The 17,231-nt window shown below is 37.0% G+C and overlaps 1 protein-coding gene across 1 annotated transcript; it reads left to right on the top strand.

The window, feature by feature from the left end:
- The first annotated feature begins 5 nt into the window (after positions 1-5).
- On the top strand, positions 6-16,907 carry LOC133655486 (RUN domain-containing protein 3A-like). Its single transcript, XM_062055709.1, has 11 exons — positions 6-334; positions 5,791-5,906; positions 7,931-8,058; positions 11,393-11,478; positions 11,564-11,653; positions 11,734-11,814; positions 11,990-12,143; positions 14,243-14,400; positions 14,486-14,605; positions 15,438-15,538; positions 15,628-16,907. The coding sequence occupies exons 1-11, from the start codon at positions 240-242 to the stop codon at positions 15,768-15,770; spliced, it is 1,272 nt and encodes a 423-aa protein (XP_061911693.1). The 5' UTR covers positions 6-239; the 3' UTR covers positions 15,771-16,907.
- The last annotated feature ends 324 nt before the right edge of the window (positions 16,908-17,231 follow it).

The raw sequence follows: 17,231 nt of genomic DNA, 5'->3' as shown, positions 1-17,231 counted from the left end.
AATGACGTCACTGGAAGGGGCGGCGAGATCAGGGAAGAGAGGACGCGGATGTAAAATCAGTCTGCTGGTGATTAAAAACAAAAAAAGACTGCCAACGACTCCCTGCTTTTGTGTTCCGACTGTGTCTTCTTTGTGGCCGCGAGTGTGCTTCCCACTTTCTCACACTTCGGTGCGTGAATGAGGAGAAAGAGGCGGAGGTCAGGTGGCAGGCAGGCAGGCAGGAGTCCTTCGGTGGTCGGATGGAGCCGGTCTGTGTGGCCATGGGGGATGTGTCGGTGAAAGCATCTTCTCGGAACGTGGCCGTGGAAAGGAAGAACCTCATCACCGTGTGCAGGTCACTTTTCATCCTCATTGCATGACATGTGCATTTCATTGTGCTATTTTTGCATTGTTTATCTTCACGGTTCACTCCTGACCTTAGATGACATCATCTGGTTCTAAATCCCTTTTGTGATGACACAAATAAGGTCTACAGCAGTATATCTATTTTTTTCTTTTAAAAAGAACAGCATGTCCTCTCTGAGTTTAGCAGTGTCATCTTCCATTTACTCATGCAGATGGTTGCCATGACGACCTTTTTGGGGCAGGGACTGGCTGGCACACCAGGGACTCAGAGGCACAATAAGAGAGGCCTGTGTGCACTTAAGTTGTTATTTAACTCCTTTAATGGATTCTAATTTTTAGTTTGAGGCACTTATTATATATTATTATTATACTTAAACACATATGTTTTATACATACTTGCCAACCTTGAGACCTCCGAATTCGGGAGATGGGGGGTGTATATATTTTCAAGTATTTCGTATATATATATATATATATATATATATATATATATATATATATATATATATATATATATATATATATATATATATATATATATATATATATATATATATATACATATATTAGGGGTGTAGGAAAAAATCTATTCGAATTTGAATCGCAATTCTCACATTGTGCGATTCAGAATCGATTCTCATTTTTAAAAAATCGATTTAATTAATTAAAATGTTTTTTTTTTGTTTTTTTTAATTAATCAATCCAACAAAATAATACACAGCAATACCATAACAATGCAATCCAATTCCAAAACCCAGCAACACTCAGAACTGCAATAAACACAAACACGACACAGAACAAACCAAAAGTAGTGAAACAAAAATGAATATTATCAACAACAGTATCAATATTACTTACAATTTCAACATAGTGTGATTAAAAATCCCTCATTGACATTATCATTAGACATTTATAAAAAATGAACAATAGTGTCACAGTGGCTTACCACTTGCATCGCATCTCATAAGCTTGACAACACACTGTGTCCAATATTTTCACAAAGATAAAATAAGTCATATTTTTGGTTCATTTAACAGTTAAAACAAATTTACATTATTGTAATCAGTTGATAAAACATTGTCCTTTACAATTATAAAAGCTTTTTACAAAAATCTACTACTCTGCTTGCATGTCAGCAGACTGGGGTAGATCCTGCTGAAATCCTATGTATTGAATGAATAGAGAATCGTTATGAATCGGGAAAATATCGTTTTTGAATCGAGAATCGTGTTGAATTAAAAAAAAATCGTGACCCCAAGAATCGATATTGAATCGAATCGTGGGACACCCAAAGATTCACAGCCCTAATATATATATATATATATATATATATATATATATATATATATATATATATATATATATATATATATATATATATAAATAATCCGTTCATGAATGAGTATATCCGTTCGGCCACCGTGTTTAATGGAGAAGTCTGATCTACAAAATTTGCAGGCAGCATACCCCTTCCCCTTTGAGCTGTCCTGGATGAACTGAAATTATTTTTTCCAATCATTTTGGAACTCGCAAGCGTACTTCTTCTTCTTACTCGTCGTCGCCATGTCTCTTCTTCGTTTTTTTTCTGCTTCGTCTCTGTTATGTTTTTGGACATTCAGTGTTTCCCATAAACTGCCAAGATACCTGTGGCGGTGGGGGCGTGGCTATGGGCGTGGTCACCATGACATCTCGAGTAATTTGCATAATTTACTACAATGATTTGATTTTCTCTAAAAAGGCTCAAAAAATGTATACTTACTAATTAATAATAACAGTTTTGTTTTAAACGTACATCCATCCATCCATCCATCCATCCATTTTACAATATAATTACAACACTTTATGTAAATATTTATATACAGATTTGAACAATAAGTTATTCACTGAAATATATTTATTAATTGTGGTTCTTACAAAAAATATATCTTATAAAATATAAAAGCTAAAATGTCTCAAAGCTCTGCCTCTTTAATTAGTGCATACTAAATAATTTAACCTTAGCCTACTACTACAACCATATTATTTACCAGCAACATAAAGTGAAACAGAGGCAGAGGTGTCCTGCCACAGTCAGTAACAAATAAACAGAAAACAGTAGTGGTGGTAGATAGACACAGAGCTTCATCAATCATCTGATCCACTGAACAAAGAGCTCCAAAAATCTTGAACTTTAGACTGCCATCAGTTTTACTCCCTACACTTAACCATGTGTTTCCTACTGCCTGCAGACTTTGCACCCTTTGTTATATACACATGTTGTGTTTCTAATATAAATATATTTAATAAAGTCAAATACAAATAAGGCAACAAGAGAAGTATCCTACACTTCTCTTTTGTAAAGTAAATCTGAACAGCCGATATGGGCATCTACATCAACTATATGATTTGCCTGAGAAGCTGGAGAGGACAAAAAAAAAAAAAAAAAAAAGTTTTTTTTTGTTATTTTTGTAATTTTTAAAAAATGTTTTTTTATTTGTGGCGGACGTAATTCTTTCGTGGCGGGCCGCCACAAGTAAATGAATGTGTGGGAAACCCTGACATTACTACTTGGCGTAGTTTTGAAGCAATGCATGATGGGAATCCGGATGTTGTGTGCCGGCTGGAATAAACGCACGCTGAGAAATAGCTCCGTGCCTGCCTACTTTATGGGTTATAGATAAACCTATGGGTAACGGAGACATATATAATAGTCTCCTTTTCAGGTGAGAGAGGACACTAAAGGCATTGCCTTTAAGGCACGCCCCCAATATTGTTGTCCGGGTGGAAATCGGGAGAAATTCGGGAGAATGGTTACCCCGGGAGATTTTCGGGAGTGGCACTGAAATTCGGGAGTCTCCCGGGAAAATCGGGAGGGTTGGCAAGTATGGTTTTATAATAACTATTATGTTGTGTTCAGTAAATAAACATAATATTAGGTTTGGTTGATATCAGCACTTCAGTCATCAACAATTGCATCATCTGAGAAATGTACATTGAACATTGAAACAGTGTAGGTCTTATTTGGTAGGATATGTACAGTGAGCAGTGAACATAGTGAGCTCAGAAAGCATAAGAACAAGTATATACATTTGATTATTTACATTTGATTATTTACAATCCGGGGAGGTGGGATGTGGAGGGGGGAGGGTGTTAGTCAAGGGTTGAAGTTGCCTGGAGGTGTTCTTTTAGTGCGGTTTTGAAGAAGGATATTGATGCACTTTCTTTTACACCTGTTGGGAGCTGGCAGCCTAGTTGCCCGAATTTTTCTATTACATTGGTTTTTAAAACATTATATTGTAAATGGAAAAACAGTACAAGTTATTTTTTTTATTCTGGCAACTTAGTTGCCAGTTTTTCTACCGTAAAAACAAATGTATCGTTTTTCCATTTACAGTAATACACGTTAAAAACAAGATTTTACAGTAAAAATATGGCAGCTCAGTCAACAGAATTTTTACCACAAAAAATGGTAGTTATTTTCAATTTACTGTAATTATTCTGTAAAGAACACTGTAAAATGTATTGTCATTTTTATTCATTTGATGGATAGTTTGCTGTAAAATCATAAGTCAAGCAGATATTTATGTATTTATTTTTATTTAGACAAAAAATGTTTGGAAAGTATGATAATATATAGTAATATTTGTTGCAAACATTTAATATTTATACCCAAAAAAATATTTGCAAACAAAAAAACAGATTAAAAAAATTATTATTATTATAAACCCCAAAATAGTTGGTTGCAAATTTTTGGGTGACAAGTCTTTTTTTTTTTGTTATGACTCAACTTCAATCTTGTGGGCTGGCCTTTCTCTGAATAATATGTTTGAAGCCGTTTTATTGGTCACTAGGAGTTAGCGATACAGACCAATAGGTTTCTGACTCATTGTTCAGAGGCTTCACCCACAAGATTGAAGTTCAGTCGCAAATAAAAAAAGATTTCTAACACCCCCAAATTTGTGTAACCTGAAAATTATTTGTAACCAGAAAAAAAGATTTGCAATCAAAACTTTTTTGTTTGCTTGAAAATATATATATTTTTATTTCAAATCCATTGTTTTTGTTTGCAAATTATTTTTGTCAATAAATATTTTTTTGGTTGCAAATCCATTTTATGTTTGTTTACATTAAAAATACACATATCTCTCAATAACATCTAGCTGCAAAACAAGCGAAATCAGCCTGTAATTCCATCGACACCACCGCAGGAGGCGAGAGTGAGTATATAACCAAGCCCTAAAGTCACAGAAAGGTGCCTAGAAAACGAAAATGCTCACAATATTACTTAATAATTCTTTATGTTTATAATCATTATAGTTTGCAGTCGTATATAACTACCTTGTCAGTTTAGTTTCTAAAGTTTGTGTGTTAATAAACCAGCCTGCAATACCAATGTGCACCACATGGGGCGATAGTTACTCCAGCCCAGCAAAAAAAACGATTCCCAACAGAAACCTATAAAAACATGTGTATAAAGCATGATACTTCCTTTAACAATTCGTTATTATATCCTACACCCCCACACACTACAGAAACTAAAGTGATCAACATAAAATTGAATTTGCTGATTAAAGACACATTTTGTGGTGAAGCTAGCTAGAAACTAGCCAGTAATACCACCCCACACCACAGCGGGTGAGAGTGAGTTACCCAGCAGGCACAAGACATTGATACAATGTTGATAATACAGTCATGTCCTTTAAAACTGACTTTGAAACAACATTGCAAAATAGTTGCATTTGTGTGATGAGACAATGTTGATGCCCAACGTCGGATCCACGTTGTTTGTTGGGAAATTATAAAATTTGAATGGTCAAATCAACGTCACAACCTGACATTGAATAAATGTTGCCAAAAAGCATGTTGTTTCAACGCTGTGTTTGTGTTGTAGAATATTGGTGGCGAAATGATTACATTTCAATGGTCAAATCGTCGGAACCCATCATTGATTAAACGTCGTTTCAACGTTATGTTTGAGTGGCTCAACGTCAGGACCTAATTCAACAAGTTCTTAACGTTGTTTTAATGTCTTGTGCCTGCTGGGTAAGTAGAAACGTGGGTTAAACAAATGAACTATTTGAGGGTGTATACTTTTGTTGTGTATTTACTATGGCTACAATAATTAGAAATTGTGTTTATTTTAGTGGTAACAGAGCTCACAAGTCAGTGCCTGTTGTGTATATCGTTCCATGAATGAGACATTCATGCCATTAGAACAAAGGGGTTGTTAGATCACTTGACTCGTCTAATATTGTCTTGAAGGCATTCAAATTCACAAAAGCATAATCTTTAATTGTACTTACGCTGCACTATATGTATTATATAAACCGGTGCATCACTACAGTGAGTGCCTTTCCTATCAATACAAGTTACATCACACAAGAGTCATGTTATTATTGAGTGGTCCAGTAAAACATCATAACAAAGTGACATCAGCAACTCTTCCTGTTCCTACTACCCCTTTAGGTTCTCAGTGAAAACCCTTCTGGAGAAAGACACGGCCGAGCCCATTGATGACTCATCGGAGGCGTTCATCAATTTTGCGGCCGTTCTGGAGCACATCCTTTGCCACCGCTTCAAAGGTAATAAAAAGCCTCACCGCGTGCCTTAACTTGCATGAAAGATCACCAAAGGTTGTGAGCACGTCAGGCAAAGTGGAAAATGTTGTTTTTTAAGGGTCCCTAAAACAAAAACCCCACAACTGACTCAATTGCGCCTTCTGTATATAAAAAAAAAAATATAGCCAGTTTTGCCGATCATCAAGAGATTTGGAAAAGACATCTGTCGTGACAGAACACACTCAAAAACTCTCACAAACCCAAGTTCGTAAAACAACAGGAATACTACCATTTTGGTTTGGATAAAAACCGTGTGTCATATTTTCGCACACTCGTATTAGGGACCGAATGAGCCCAAATCGTGGTGGTTAAGTTCAACGGTGCTTGTAGCTTTGATTATATTTGTATGATTTCCAATCATTATTCATTCATTTTTTGCACTCTAATTTTTTTAAAGGGAGGAATGAAAAAATATACAATGATTTTTTAAATCCTTTTATTATTTGAGTTTGTGTTAATTAAATGTATCAATATTTAGAAAGGTAATTCATATTTTTTGTGAAGACCTATTATTATTTTATTTAATATTTTCCATCCATCCATTTTCTGCCGCTTATTCCCTTCGGGGTTGCGGGGGGCACTGGAGCCTATCTCAGCTACAATCGGGTGGAAGGCGGGGTACACCCTGGACAAGTCGCCACCTCATCACAGTATTTAATATTTTATTATGTATAATTTGTTTGTGTTATTATTGTTGTAGTAATTCATTCATTCATATTATTAGGAGAGGAAATTGTTCATTACGATTGTATTTATGAGTTATTTTGTTGTTTTAGTTTTTATGACTTCATTAATTATTTTTTAAAAGAAAGAAAAAAAAAGTTTGAGGCATTTAATATGTTATATTTTACAGTTTTATTATCATGATATTTATTTACTTTAAATTGGGTTTTTTTCAAGGAGTGGGAAAGCTTAATTTTTTTGCTTGAGTTTGTGTTAATTAAGTTATGAATTCATAAAAATTAATAAGGTAATTAAAATGTTGGTGAATACATCTTCTTTTTCTTTTTATCTTTATTTTGTGTGTTAATATTGTTGTAGCTGTAATTCATTAATTAATATTATTAGAAGAGAAAATAGTTTATTTAGATTGTGTTTAAAAATATTTATTATTATTATTATTATTTTAATTTTTATGGGATAAGCGGTAGAAAATGGACAGATGGATGGACTTAATAAATTAGTTTCAAAAAAATTAAGACAAAAATTATTTTTTGTATATAATATCTTATATTTTATGGTTTTATTAGTCTGGTGTTTACTTTAAATAGTTTTTTAAGGAGAAGGAGGGCTTAGCTTTTTGCAAATTTATTTTTTAAGGGGAGAAATTAGAAAATAACATGATGTTTTTTTCCTTTCACACTTTGAATTTGTGTTAAGTTATGAATGTATTAATAATTGATAAAGTGATTAATATTTTTTGTGAATACATATTTATTTTCATTTTAGTTAATATTTTATTATTTATAATTTGTTTGCTGTATTTATAATAGTTGTAACTGTAATCATTAATTCATATTCTTAGGAGAATAAATTGTTTGTTTAGATTTTATTTATTTATTTTATTTCTTGTTTTTTTGACTTAATAATTATTTGTCTTCTTTTTTTTGAAAGAAAAAATTTTTTTGGTACAGTATATGTTTGATTTTATGGTTTTATTATTGTCATTATGACATTTATTTATTTTAAAAAAAGATTTTAAGGAGGAAATACTTAATTAGAGTCAGTATTTATTGTTATTAATATTATTTAATATTAGTATTTATTAAATATTTTATGTATTTTACATGAATCAATTCCCATACTGTATGGTGTTTTAAAACAACAACAATATTTGACTAACTTTTTCTTTATAAAAAAAGGTATTGAAAGTACACGATACAAGTATAAAGTTAGGCTTTAGTTCCCTCCGACTCCAAGCTTTATAGGTGACAATGGTGGTGAGGGGTGAAAAACGTTCTAATATTGATATATTTCGGACATTTTAGGCTCTGGAAGCTGGTTCGATGGCCAGAGAAGTTTCTGGGACTTCATCCGATTGGCTTGTGCCAAAGTGCCCCACAGCTGCATTCACAGCATCGAGAGCATGGAAAACATCAGCCCCTCACGAGCTAAAGTAAGCCTGAAGAAAATAAGGGGTGACAGGGGCGCGATTAAATCAGCTCTGCTTCTTCCTACTCCTTTTCGGACATGGTGGTAACTTTAATGTGTTGCGTTTTTATTTTTGTAATATAATTTTTGACACATACAGTCCTAAAATACAATTGAATACATGTCAAACATTCTTTTGCCCCTCCGAAACAAGTAACCCACAAAAATTAGACATAAAATAAAATTGATAAACTAGCAAAAAAAAATCATGCATCAGTCAAATAAGTCCAGGCATATATTGACAGACAACTGCACTCCTGAATGTCCCCAACACGGTGTAGCAATGCATAAAAGCAGACAAAAGGCTCATCAATTATCTACCTTTCAATTACTTTTCAATCGGGGTTAAATTTGAGATCAGTCTCTTTTACATATTTTAGGAAACCACCCCATACTTCGGAAACTTCACAGAACAACCGTTCAATGTCCGCCTAATTTTCTCTAATTTAAGGAAATAAAGAATATCTCTAATCAAGAGGGTGTGGCAAGGAGGTGCCGTCTAATTTAGCACAATAAGTCTTTTAGCCAACAAAGTAGTAAATGCTACCAAATTCTTTTTGAAATTTGCTAAGAGAAGATGACACAGGGGCTACCCCAAATAGTCCGCTTAGATGTTTCGGTTCGATCTTTTTGCCAATTAGCAAAGACAAAGTACTTAAAATTGAGACCAATAACTGCACAGGGATGGGCAGAGCCAAAACATATGTATTAGGTTTAGCTGGAGACTGTTGACACGGATCACATAATACGGATATTCCGTCATACATCTTAACCAGCTGGACCTTGGTATAATAGATACGATGTATTAGCTTGCATTGAATAAGGCTGTGTCTAGCACAAATAGAAGATGTATGAACTCTACTTAAAATCTCTGTCCATCTCTCCTCAGATGGGGTCACTCCTAAATCTTCCTTCTAAAGTGACCTAATTGAAACCAGAGACTGAGGTTGTAAACCTGTGTAATTGATCATTTAAAAGTAGGAAGTAGTGTTGTCCTGATACCCCAATATTTTGGTACCGGTACAAAAATGTATTTCGATACTTTTCGGTACTTTTTGATACTTTTCTAAATAAAGGGGACCACAAAAAATGGCATTATTGGCTTTATTTTAACAAAAAAATCTTTTGATACATTAAACATATGTTTGTTATTGCAAGTGTGTCCTTAAATAAAATAGTGAACATACTAGACAACTTGTCTTTTAGTAGTAAGTAAACAAAAAAAGGCTCCAAATTTAGTCTGCTGACATATGCAGTAACATATTGTGTCATTTTCCAGTCTACTATTTGGTCAAAATTATTAAGGACAAGTGGTAGAAAATGAATTATTAATCTACTAGTTCCATTTACTGTTAATATCTGCTAACTTTCTCTTAACATGTTCTATCTACACTTCTGTTAAAATGTAATAATCATTTACTCTTCTGTTGTTTGGATACTTTACATTAGTTTTGGATGATACCACAAATTTGGGTATCAATCCGGTACTTTTTATAGGCGGTATAGTACTGAATATGATTCATTAGTATCGCGGTACTATACTAATACCGGTATACCGTACAATCCTAGTAGGAAGTGGTGTCAAAAAAGCATCTAAAACTGTGTCAGTCGGTAAGTTTGGAAACCCGGTAAAAAGTATTTAGAACAAAACTGTGGCTCTGTAGATATCTAAAAGTGTTGTTTAGGGAGTGAAAATTTGTCACAAAGTTGCTGGAAAGAGGCAAGCGTGTTGTCAATGTATAAATGTTTGTTGTCAATGTATAAATATTTAATGGTGTTGATCGCCAAACTTGACCATCTTAAAAGGCACTATCGACAAGAGAGTGAGGGAAAACATGGTTAGCAGTGATGGGTGCAAGACTCGAAATAGTCTGTAAGCCAAAATAGCCTTTGAACTGAACTCAAATTCTGAATGAGGTTTTTACAATTGGATTTTTCGTGAAAGCGGAAGTAGAAGATTCCCCAGGCACTGCTTCCTATGAGGAACAGTGCCTGGGGAATCTGTGGTGGGCTCTCCTATTTCTGGGGCTGAGGTTGCTGAGGTAGTTAAAAAGCTCCTCGGTGGCAAGGCCCCGGGGGTGGATGAGATCCGCCCGGAGTTCCTTAAGGCTCTGGATGCTGTGGGGCTGTCTTGGTTGACAAGACTCTGCAGCATCGCGTGGACATCGGGGGTGGTACCTCTGGATTGGCAGACCGGGGTGGTGGTTCCTCTCTTTAAGAAGGGGAACCGGAGGGTGTGTTCTAACTATCGTGGGATCACACTCCTCAGCCTTCCCGGTAAGGTCTATTCAGGTGTGCTGGAGAGGAGGCTACGCCGGATAGTCGAACCTCGGATTCAGGAGGAACAGTGTGGTTTTCGCCCTGGTCGTGGAACTGTGGACCAGCTCTATACTCTCGGCAGGGTCCTTGAGGGTGCATGGGAGTTTGCCCAACCAGTCAACATGTGTTTTGTGGACTTGGAGAAGGCATTCGACCGTGTCCCTCGGGAAGTCCTGTGGGGAGTGCTCAGAGAGTATGGGGTATCGGACTGTCTGATTGTAGCGGTCCGCTCCCTGTATGATCAGTGCCAGAGTTTGGTCCGCATTGCCGGCAGTAAGTCGGACACGTTTCCAGTGAGGGTTGGACTCCGCCAAGGCTGCCCTTTGTCACCGATTCTGTTCATAACTTTTATGGACAGAATTTCTAGGCGCAGTCAAGGCGTTGAGGGGATCTGGTTTGGTGGCTGCAGGATTAGGTCTCTGCTTTTTGCAGATGATGTGGTCCTGATGGCTTCATCTGGCCAGGATCTTCAGCTCTCACTGGATCGGTTCGCAGCTGAGTGTGAAGCGACTGGGATGAGAATCAGCACCTCCAAGTCCGAGTCCATGGTTCTCGCCTGGAAAAGGGTGGAGTGCCATCTCTGGGTTGCGGAGGAGACCCTGCCCCAAGTGGAGGAGTTCAAGTACCTCGGAGTCTTGTTCACGAGTGAGGGAAGAGTGGATCGTGAGATGGATGGATGGACGGAAGTAGAAGAGTGGATGGGAGAGTGAACCAGAGCCCTAAGAGAAACTGGTTTAGTTGAGTCTGCCTCCATAACCAGCCATAACGGAGGGGGATCAAATGCTTCATATTGCAGCCAATGTTTAAGAATTCTAATGTTGGTGGCCCAGTAGTAAAATCTAAAGATTGGTAGAGCTATTCCTCCCGATGATTTGGGTCTCTGTAAATATTGCTTACGTACCTTTGAGTCTTTTTATTAACGTCAGTGTATTCTTGTGAGGCATGTTGGAAATCAACTAAAACCTGAATATTTCCTTAAGGGACGAGCCTGGATGAGAGTGGCCCTGATGGAGAAGAGGCTGTCGGAATATGTGGCGACTGCCCTGAGGGACATTAGGACCACGAGGTGAGAGGTGAAAGTGCACAGTTTGTACAGTAATCTAAAATTTCACCTGCTTGTGTGTGTGTGTGTCCTTTTAATGCGCGCGCAGGCGATTCTATGCAGATGGTGCCATCATGCTAAGAGAAGAAGCCACCGTGCTAACTGGGATGCTAATAGGCCTCGGCGCAATAGACTTCAGGTGACCCTCATTAGAGACATTTTGAAAGTCTCAAACTTGTGACTTTTTCTTATAAAGTTTGATAATGTCTCCTTTTGCAGTTTTTGTCTCAAAGGGGAAGCCTTGGATGGCAAATCCCCTGCAGTTGTTGACTACACGCCATATTTGAAATTCACACAAAGGTGTGTAAAGACAAAAAACATTTATTAGATGACTCTTTTTTTGGTCACTGGTGTGTGTGAGTGACATGAAGAACAGCTCTGACTCGCTTACTGAGAAGCCCTGGAGGGGAAAAAAAACATACAACCCTACATTACATGAAATTAAAAAGCTCCCTGCTTCGCTTCTGTTAAATAGCTACGATTACGTGAGCGACGACGACGACGACAGCAGCGCGAGTGACGACGACGCCCCCGAGCATCCGTACGTCCCACTGGTCGGCGACGAGGAGAGCTGGAGCACCAAGTGCCGCAAGATGGAGCAGAGGTTTAAGATTATCAACGCTCAGAAGGTAATACACTGGACACAACATTAGGTACATGCGATCTGATACAAGAGCCTTCATAAAGATAATAATCATGAATTCAACAATATGTAATGATTACAGCAGTGTAACAGAGGCAGCATAGTAAATAACAATTATGTCAATTGATTAATTGTTGATTAATGACATTTTGAAGCAACTGAGTGTGAATGTTGTCTGTCTACCTGTGTTGGCCCTGCGATGAGGTGGCGACTTGTCCAGGGTGTACCCCGCCTTCTGCCCGTGTGCAGCTGGGATAGGCTCCAGCACCCCCCGCAACCCCAAGGGACAAGCGGTAGAAAATGGATGGATGGGGCAAAATGAAGTGCAGTACTGAGCTGTAGCCAGCAGTGGTGCTATTGATTCAGTCTCCTCTAGTCGTTTGTTTTTCTTTTGATTAAAAAAAAACATTAGCCATTTCATGAATTTGATATTTTCTTAAAACAAAGTTGTATATAAAAAGAATAATTAATTCAATATTTTTGTGTCAACATTAATATTGGATTTTAAAATAATGAAATTCCACTAAATAACTCAAGAAAATCACATTGTGTCAAATGCTCATCTTAATTGCTAGTTTTTGTGTGTGTCACTAAACATAATTTCATTAATTAAACTAGTACCTAACCAGGTATTATATTACATTGTTTTGTGTAAAAAAGTACAGTAGATTTACCAGTAAATAATGCATGCATCTTAATGATTTCATTTTGCATAAATCAAGATACCGTATTTTTCGGAGTATAAGTCGCTCCGGAGTATAAGTCGTACCGGCCGAAAATGCATAATAAAGAAGGAAAAAAACATATATAAGTCACACTGGAGTAAGAGTTGCATTTTTTGGGGAAATTTATTTGATAAAACCCAACACCAAGAATAGACATTTGAAAGGCAATTTAAAATAAATAAAGAATAGTGAACAACAGGCTGAATAAGTGTATGTTATATGAGGCATAAATAACCAACTGAGAACGTGCCTGGGGTGTTAACGTAACATATTATGGTAAGAGTCATTCAAATAACTATAACATATAGAACATGCTATACGTTTACCAAACAATCTGTCACTCCTAATCGCTAAATCCCATGAAATCTTATACGTCTAGTCTCTTACGTGAATGAGCTAAATAATATTATTTGATATTTTACGGTAATGTGTTAATAATTTCACACATAAGTCGCTCCTGAGTATAAGTCGCACCCCCGGCCAAACTATGAAAAAAACTGCGACTTGTAGTCCGAAAAATGCGGTACATGGTAATTATTGGTATGATAAATATGGTCATTATTCCATTTGTTGAGGCAAAAAACAAAAAAAAACTTGTAAAGTAATCCCTCGTTTATCGCTGTAAATTGGTTCAAGGCCTGACTGTGGCAAATGAATTTCCGCAAAGTAGGAATTATTAACAAGAAATCAAATATTTTTATAGCGAGAGCAGAAAAACTTGTTTACGACCTTTTAAATACGTTTTTAACATTATAAGAGCTTTCTAGACATAAAAAACACCCACCTTTACACTTGTTTAATCAAATGTAATAAATGGGTTATGGTAAAAGGGTTATACTTGTATAACGCTTTTCTACCTTCAAGGTACTCAAAGCGCTTTGACACTATTTCCACATTCACCCATTCACACACACATTCACACACTGATGGCGGGAGTTGTCATGCACGGCCCTAACCACGACCCATCAGGAGCAAGGGTGAAGTGTCTTGCTCAAGGACACAACAAGGTTGGTAGAAGTGGGGATCGAACCAGAAACCTTCAGGTTGCTGGCACGGCAACTCTCCCAACTGCGCCACGCCGTGTAATACTGCATGAGGCTGAGCCAATCAGTGGCCACGATACCGAACAGCACAATCTGATAGGTTTGATCTCATCCAGTTCATTTTTTACTTCATTTAGCCAGTTTTATGCTTGAAAATGCTTAATTTAGGCCAAAAATCTGTGACACAAAAATTGCGATAGAGTGACGCTGCAAACTTCAAAGTGTGATGTGGCAAGGTACAATTGTGTGGAACTGTGTTCCTAATGTTGTAGCTGCTGAGTGTGCAACAACGTACAACACATGCGTGTGTTTGTCAGGGTTACTTAGAGGAGCTGGTGCGTCTGCGCGAATCCCAGCTGAAGAACACGGAGGTGGAAAACAAAAGGCTGAAAGCCCGCCTGGAAGAGCTCCACGGCCAGAGCCAGCAGGAGAAGAAGGAGCTGGAGGACATCGTCCTGGAGCTTCAGGAGCAACTGTAAATGCGCACAGGAGCTTCACGTATTTTGCCATACACATACAGATGTTGTTAAGAGGGTTTTTTTCTTGTCCACGTTTGACAGAACAAGTTTAATTCCATGCGATGCCAACCACCTGGCCAAAAACCTAACCATCCCATTAGTGAACCAATGGCCTCTGCTTGAACCTTACAGCAGTCAGGATGACCTCAAGCTCTTCCGCAGGTTTGCTTTGATGCCAAAACAACTCAAAAACACTTGCCATATTCTATATTTATCATTGCTGTTCAATATTACTACTGTATATACTCCAGAAAACAACATCAAACAAACTATTTATAACAAAGGACATAGAGTGTGGTATACAAATGGACTTCAAAGGCAGCAGTAGTAATGCACTTTTTGAAAACAATTTTTACTTGTAAGGGATGCAATAAAGTTCAAAATTAAAATAAGGTATATAAACTGAAAAAAGTACCTAATGAATCCACTATTTTAAATAACACAATTGATACTGATTAAAAAAAGACCAGTAAATATGAATAGAAGTTTTTAGGTCACTTTATTTTATATAAATATTTTTAGTCGGAAGTGCAACCTTTAAATATATTGTATAGTACACTTTTTAATAATACAAATAATCAAGTTAATCTGCAAGTGTTTATTTTTACAAACAATATATCACTCTAAATAATAATAAATGTTTTTAAGACACCTTGTTATTTTATTAATTTCAAATATCTATCTAGTTTCATTAATTGTTTATTATTAATTGGCGTAGTATTTCTTTTCAACAAAATATTGTGCTGTTTTTTTTAAATCAATTATTTATTTAAATGTCATTGCATTTGTATTTATAATTTAGTCATTCTATTAATTTTAGTACATTTTAATGTGTTACTTATTAATATTATTTAAACAAAAAGTTTATTTTTTTATACTAAATGTTTGACACAAGGGAGCTGCCATTTTAAATACTGTGAATATTATTAATTATTATTAACATTATTAATATACTGTGATAAAATTGCTTATATTACACATTGCTGCTCTTCAGGAGGAGTTTCCCCAGCACCGAGCTGCTGTCAGTGGAGATCAGCCTGGATTCAGACCCTCCAAGGACGGCGGGGAAGCCGAACGGAGGCGCCTGGTGCACAGGTGACTCTCAATGCCACCTATCTCCTTATTGGTTAGTTTTTTTATAATAATAAAAAAAAAAAATCTTAATTATCCTTCCGTGTGTACAGAAAAAGCCTACACCCCCTCTCTGATGGGACTTTGTGGCTCTTTGGGCTCCTTTCCAAGCTGCAAGTCTCTCTCAAGCCTCAAGTCCAGTGAGTGCCTGGTAAACATCAGCACTGACAACAGTCCTGCACTCTCTCCCAGCTAGGGGGCGCCAAAGCAAACAGACAATACAGCTTGAAACAAATTGCTTCCATGACTTGATGGACGCTCTGCTTTTGTCCACTCTTTCTTTCTTCACTTTGTCTGTGAAAGAGTGTTGGGTAAAAAAAACAACAAGCTGCTGTACTGCCTCTTATTATCATACGTGTGTCTTCGCTGTCCATTGTCAAGAGGACACTACTGTTGTCTAAATGTCTTATCAGCTTTTCACTTTATCTCTTTATCCTGACAGTTGCATAAAAGTAGCAGTGCAGGCTAGATGAGCTGGTCACGGCGATAAAGTAGTGCGATGATGTCAAACAAACAAAAAACATACTTCCTTGACAGTTAGCAAATAGCCTAGCATATTAGAGTCAGACTGAACTGCAGAGACATAAAGTGTAAACTCATAAATACTAACGTGACTATGCAGGACGAATGTGTTCAAGTGTGTGTGTGTCCTCATTTTTTCACCTGCTCTTTTATTTATTTCACGACTCAGCATCACGTTGTCCTGTAATTGTTGCAGTGAGCGCTATTATGGGATATGTTGTAGAATTTTGAATGCAATAAACCTGCCTTTTTCTCAACAATTACACGTTAATACAGTGTTTACGGGGTAGTCTTTGACTTGTATTTTTGCAGCAAATTCCCAAAAGTAGCATCGAGCTCCTGTCATTTTGGAATCTTCGCCAAAGTTTTTTTGCAGTCACAAATTGAGGATCTTTGACTAGCTTTATGTTTTTGCAGTGGAGTGCTTAATCTGTCATGGATTACCTCTGACTACAGTTTCTGCAGTGTGTATTGCATGCATTATTGACTTTACAGATAGTTTTATTAGTTGCCTTCTATAGACCCATCACAGTGGGCTGCAGAGGAAATAATATGAACTCATGAGCATTAAAGTACACCCACAATGGTGCTTGGGTTCTGCAGACCATGGTGTTATCTTGCATATGTGCACATTTACAGTCACTTTTGAGGTGACTGGGTTGCTTTTAAGGTCAGGGATGTGCTTAATAAACGGGCAGGTCATGTTATCTTTGCCTCCTTTCACAGTCCCCACCATTGGCACTCCCTTTCTGCACAGAGTCAGGTCATTTATCTCCCACAATGCACACCACCCCAAACCAGTCCACCCAGATGCTCTTCTGCCCACACATGCAGCCTTTTAAAGGAATCAGTGGTCACCTTTTAACTGTTAAAACTTTGTAATTGTAATCGCAAGGTTTTTTTTCATCAATGATTACTCTCAACTTTCTATGTTGTGAGAAAGTATAAACAAGAGTTAAAAATAAAAAAAAAGTGGGCGTGGAAAACAAACCTCATCGCGTGTGGTTTGATTGATTTGTGATAAATGAGCCAATAGCAAGGTTGCTTCGAAAAACCCCGACCAATGGGAAGTACCATAGCCCACCAAGTCCCGCCCCCCACATAATTAAACCAACACCAGCGTGGCGGTGGTGTT

The sequence above is a fragment of the Entelurus aequoreus genome, linkage group LG08 (genome assembly GCF_033978785.1).
Source record: "Entelurus aequoreus isolate RoL-2023_Sb linkage group LG08, RoL_Eaeq_v1.1, whole genome shotgun sequence".
NCBI classification, from domain to species: Eukaryota; Metazoa; Chordata; class Actinopteri; order Syngnathiformes; family Syngnathidae; genus Entelurus; species Entelurus aequoreus.
This window is presented reverse-complemented; position numbering and strand designations above follow the sequence as displayed.

What these genes read in the sequence shown, in the direction of transcription:
- LOC133655486 (XM_062055709.1), top strand. Translation starts at nt 240, where the DNA reads ATGGAGCCGGTCTGTGTGGCCATGGGGGATGTGTCGGTGAAAGCATCT. An exon ending in AGATTATCAACGCTCAGAAG is followed by an intron (nt 12,144 to 14,242) that starts GTAATACACTGG and finishes TGTGTTTGTCAG; the next exon opens with GGTTACTTAGAGGAGCTGGT. An exon ending in CTGGAGCTTCAGGAGCAACT is followed by an intron (nt 14,401 to 14,485) that starts GTAAATGCGCAC and finishes CACGTTTGACAG; the next exon opens with AACAAGTTTAATTCCATGCG.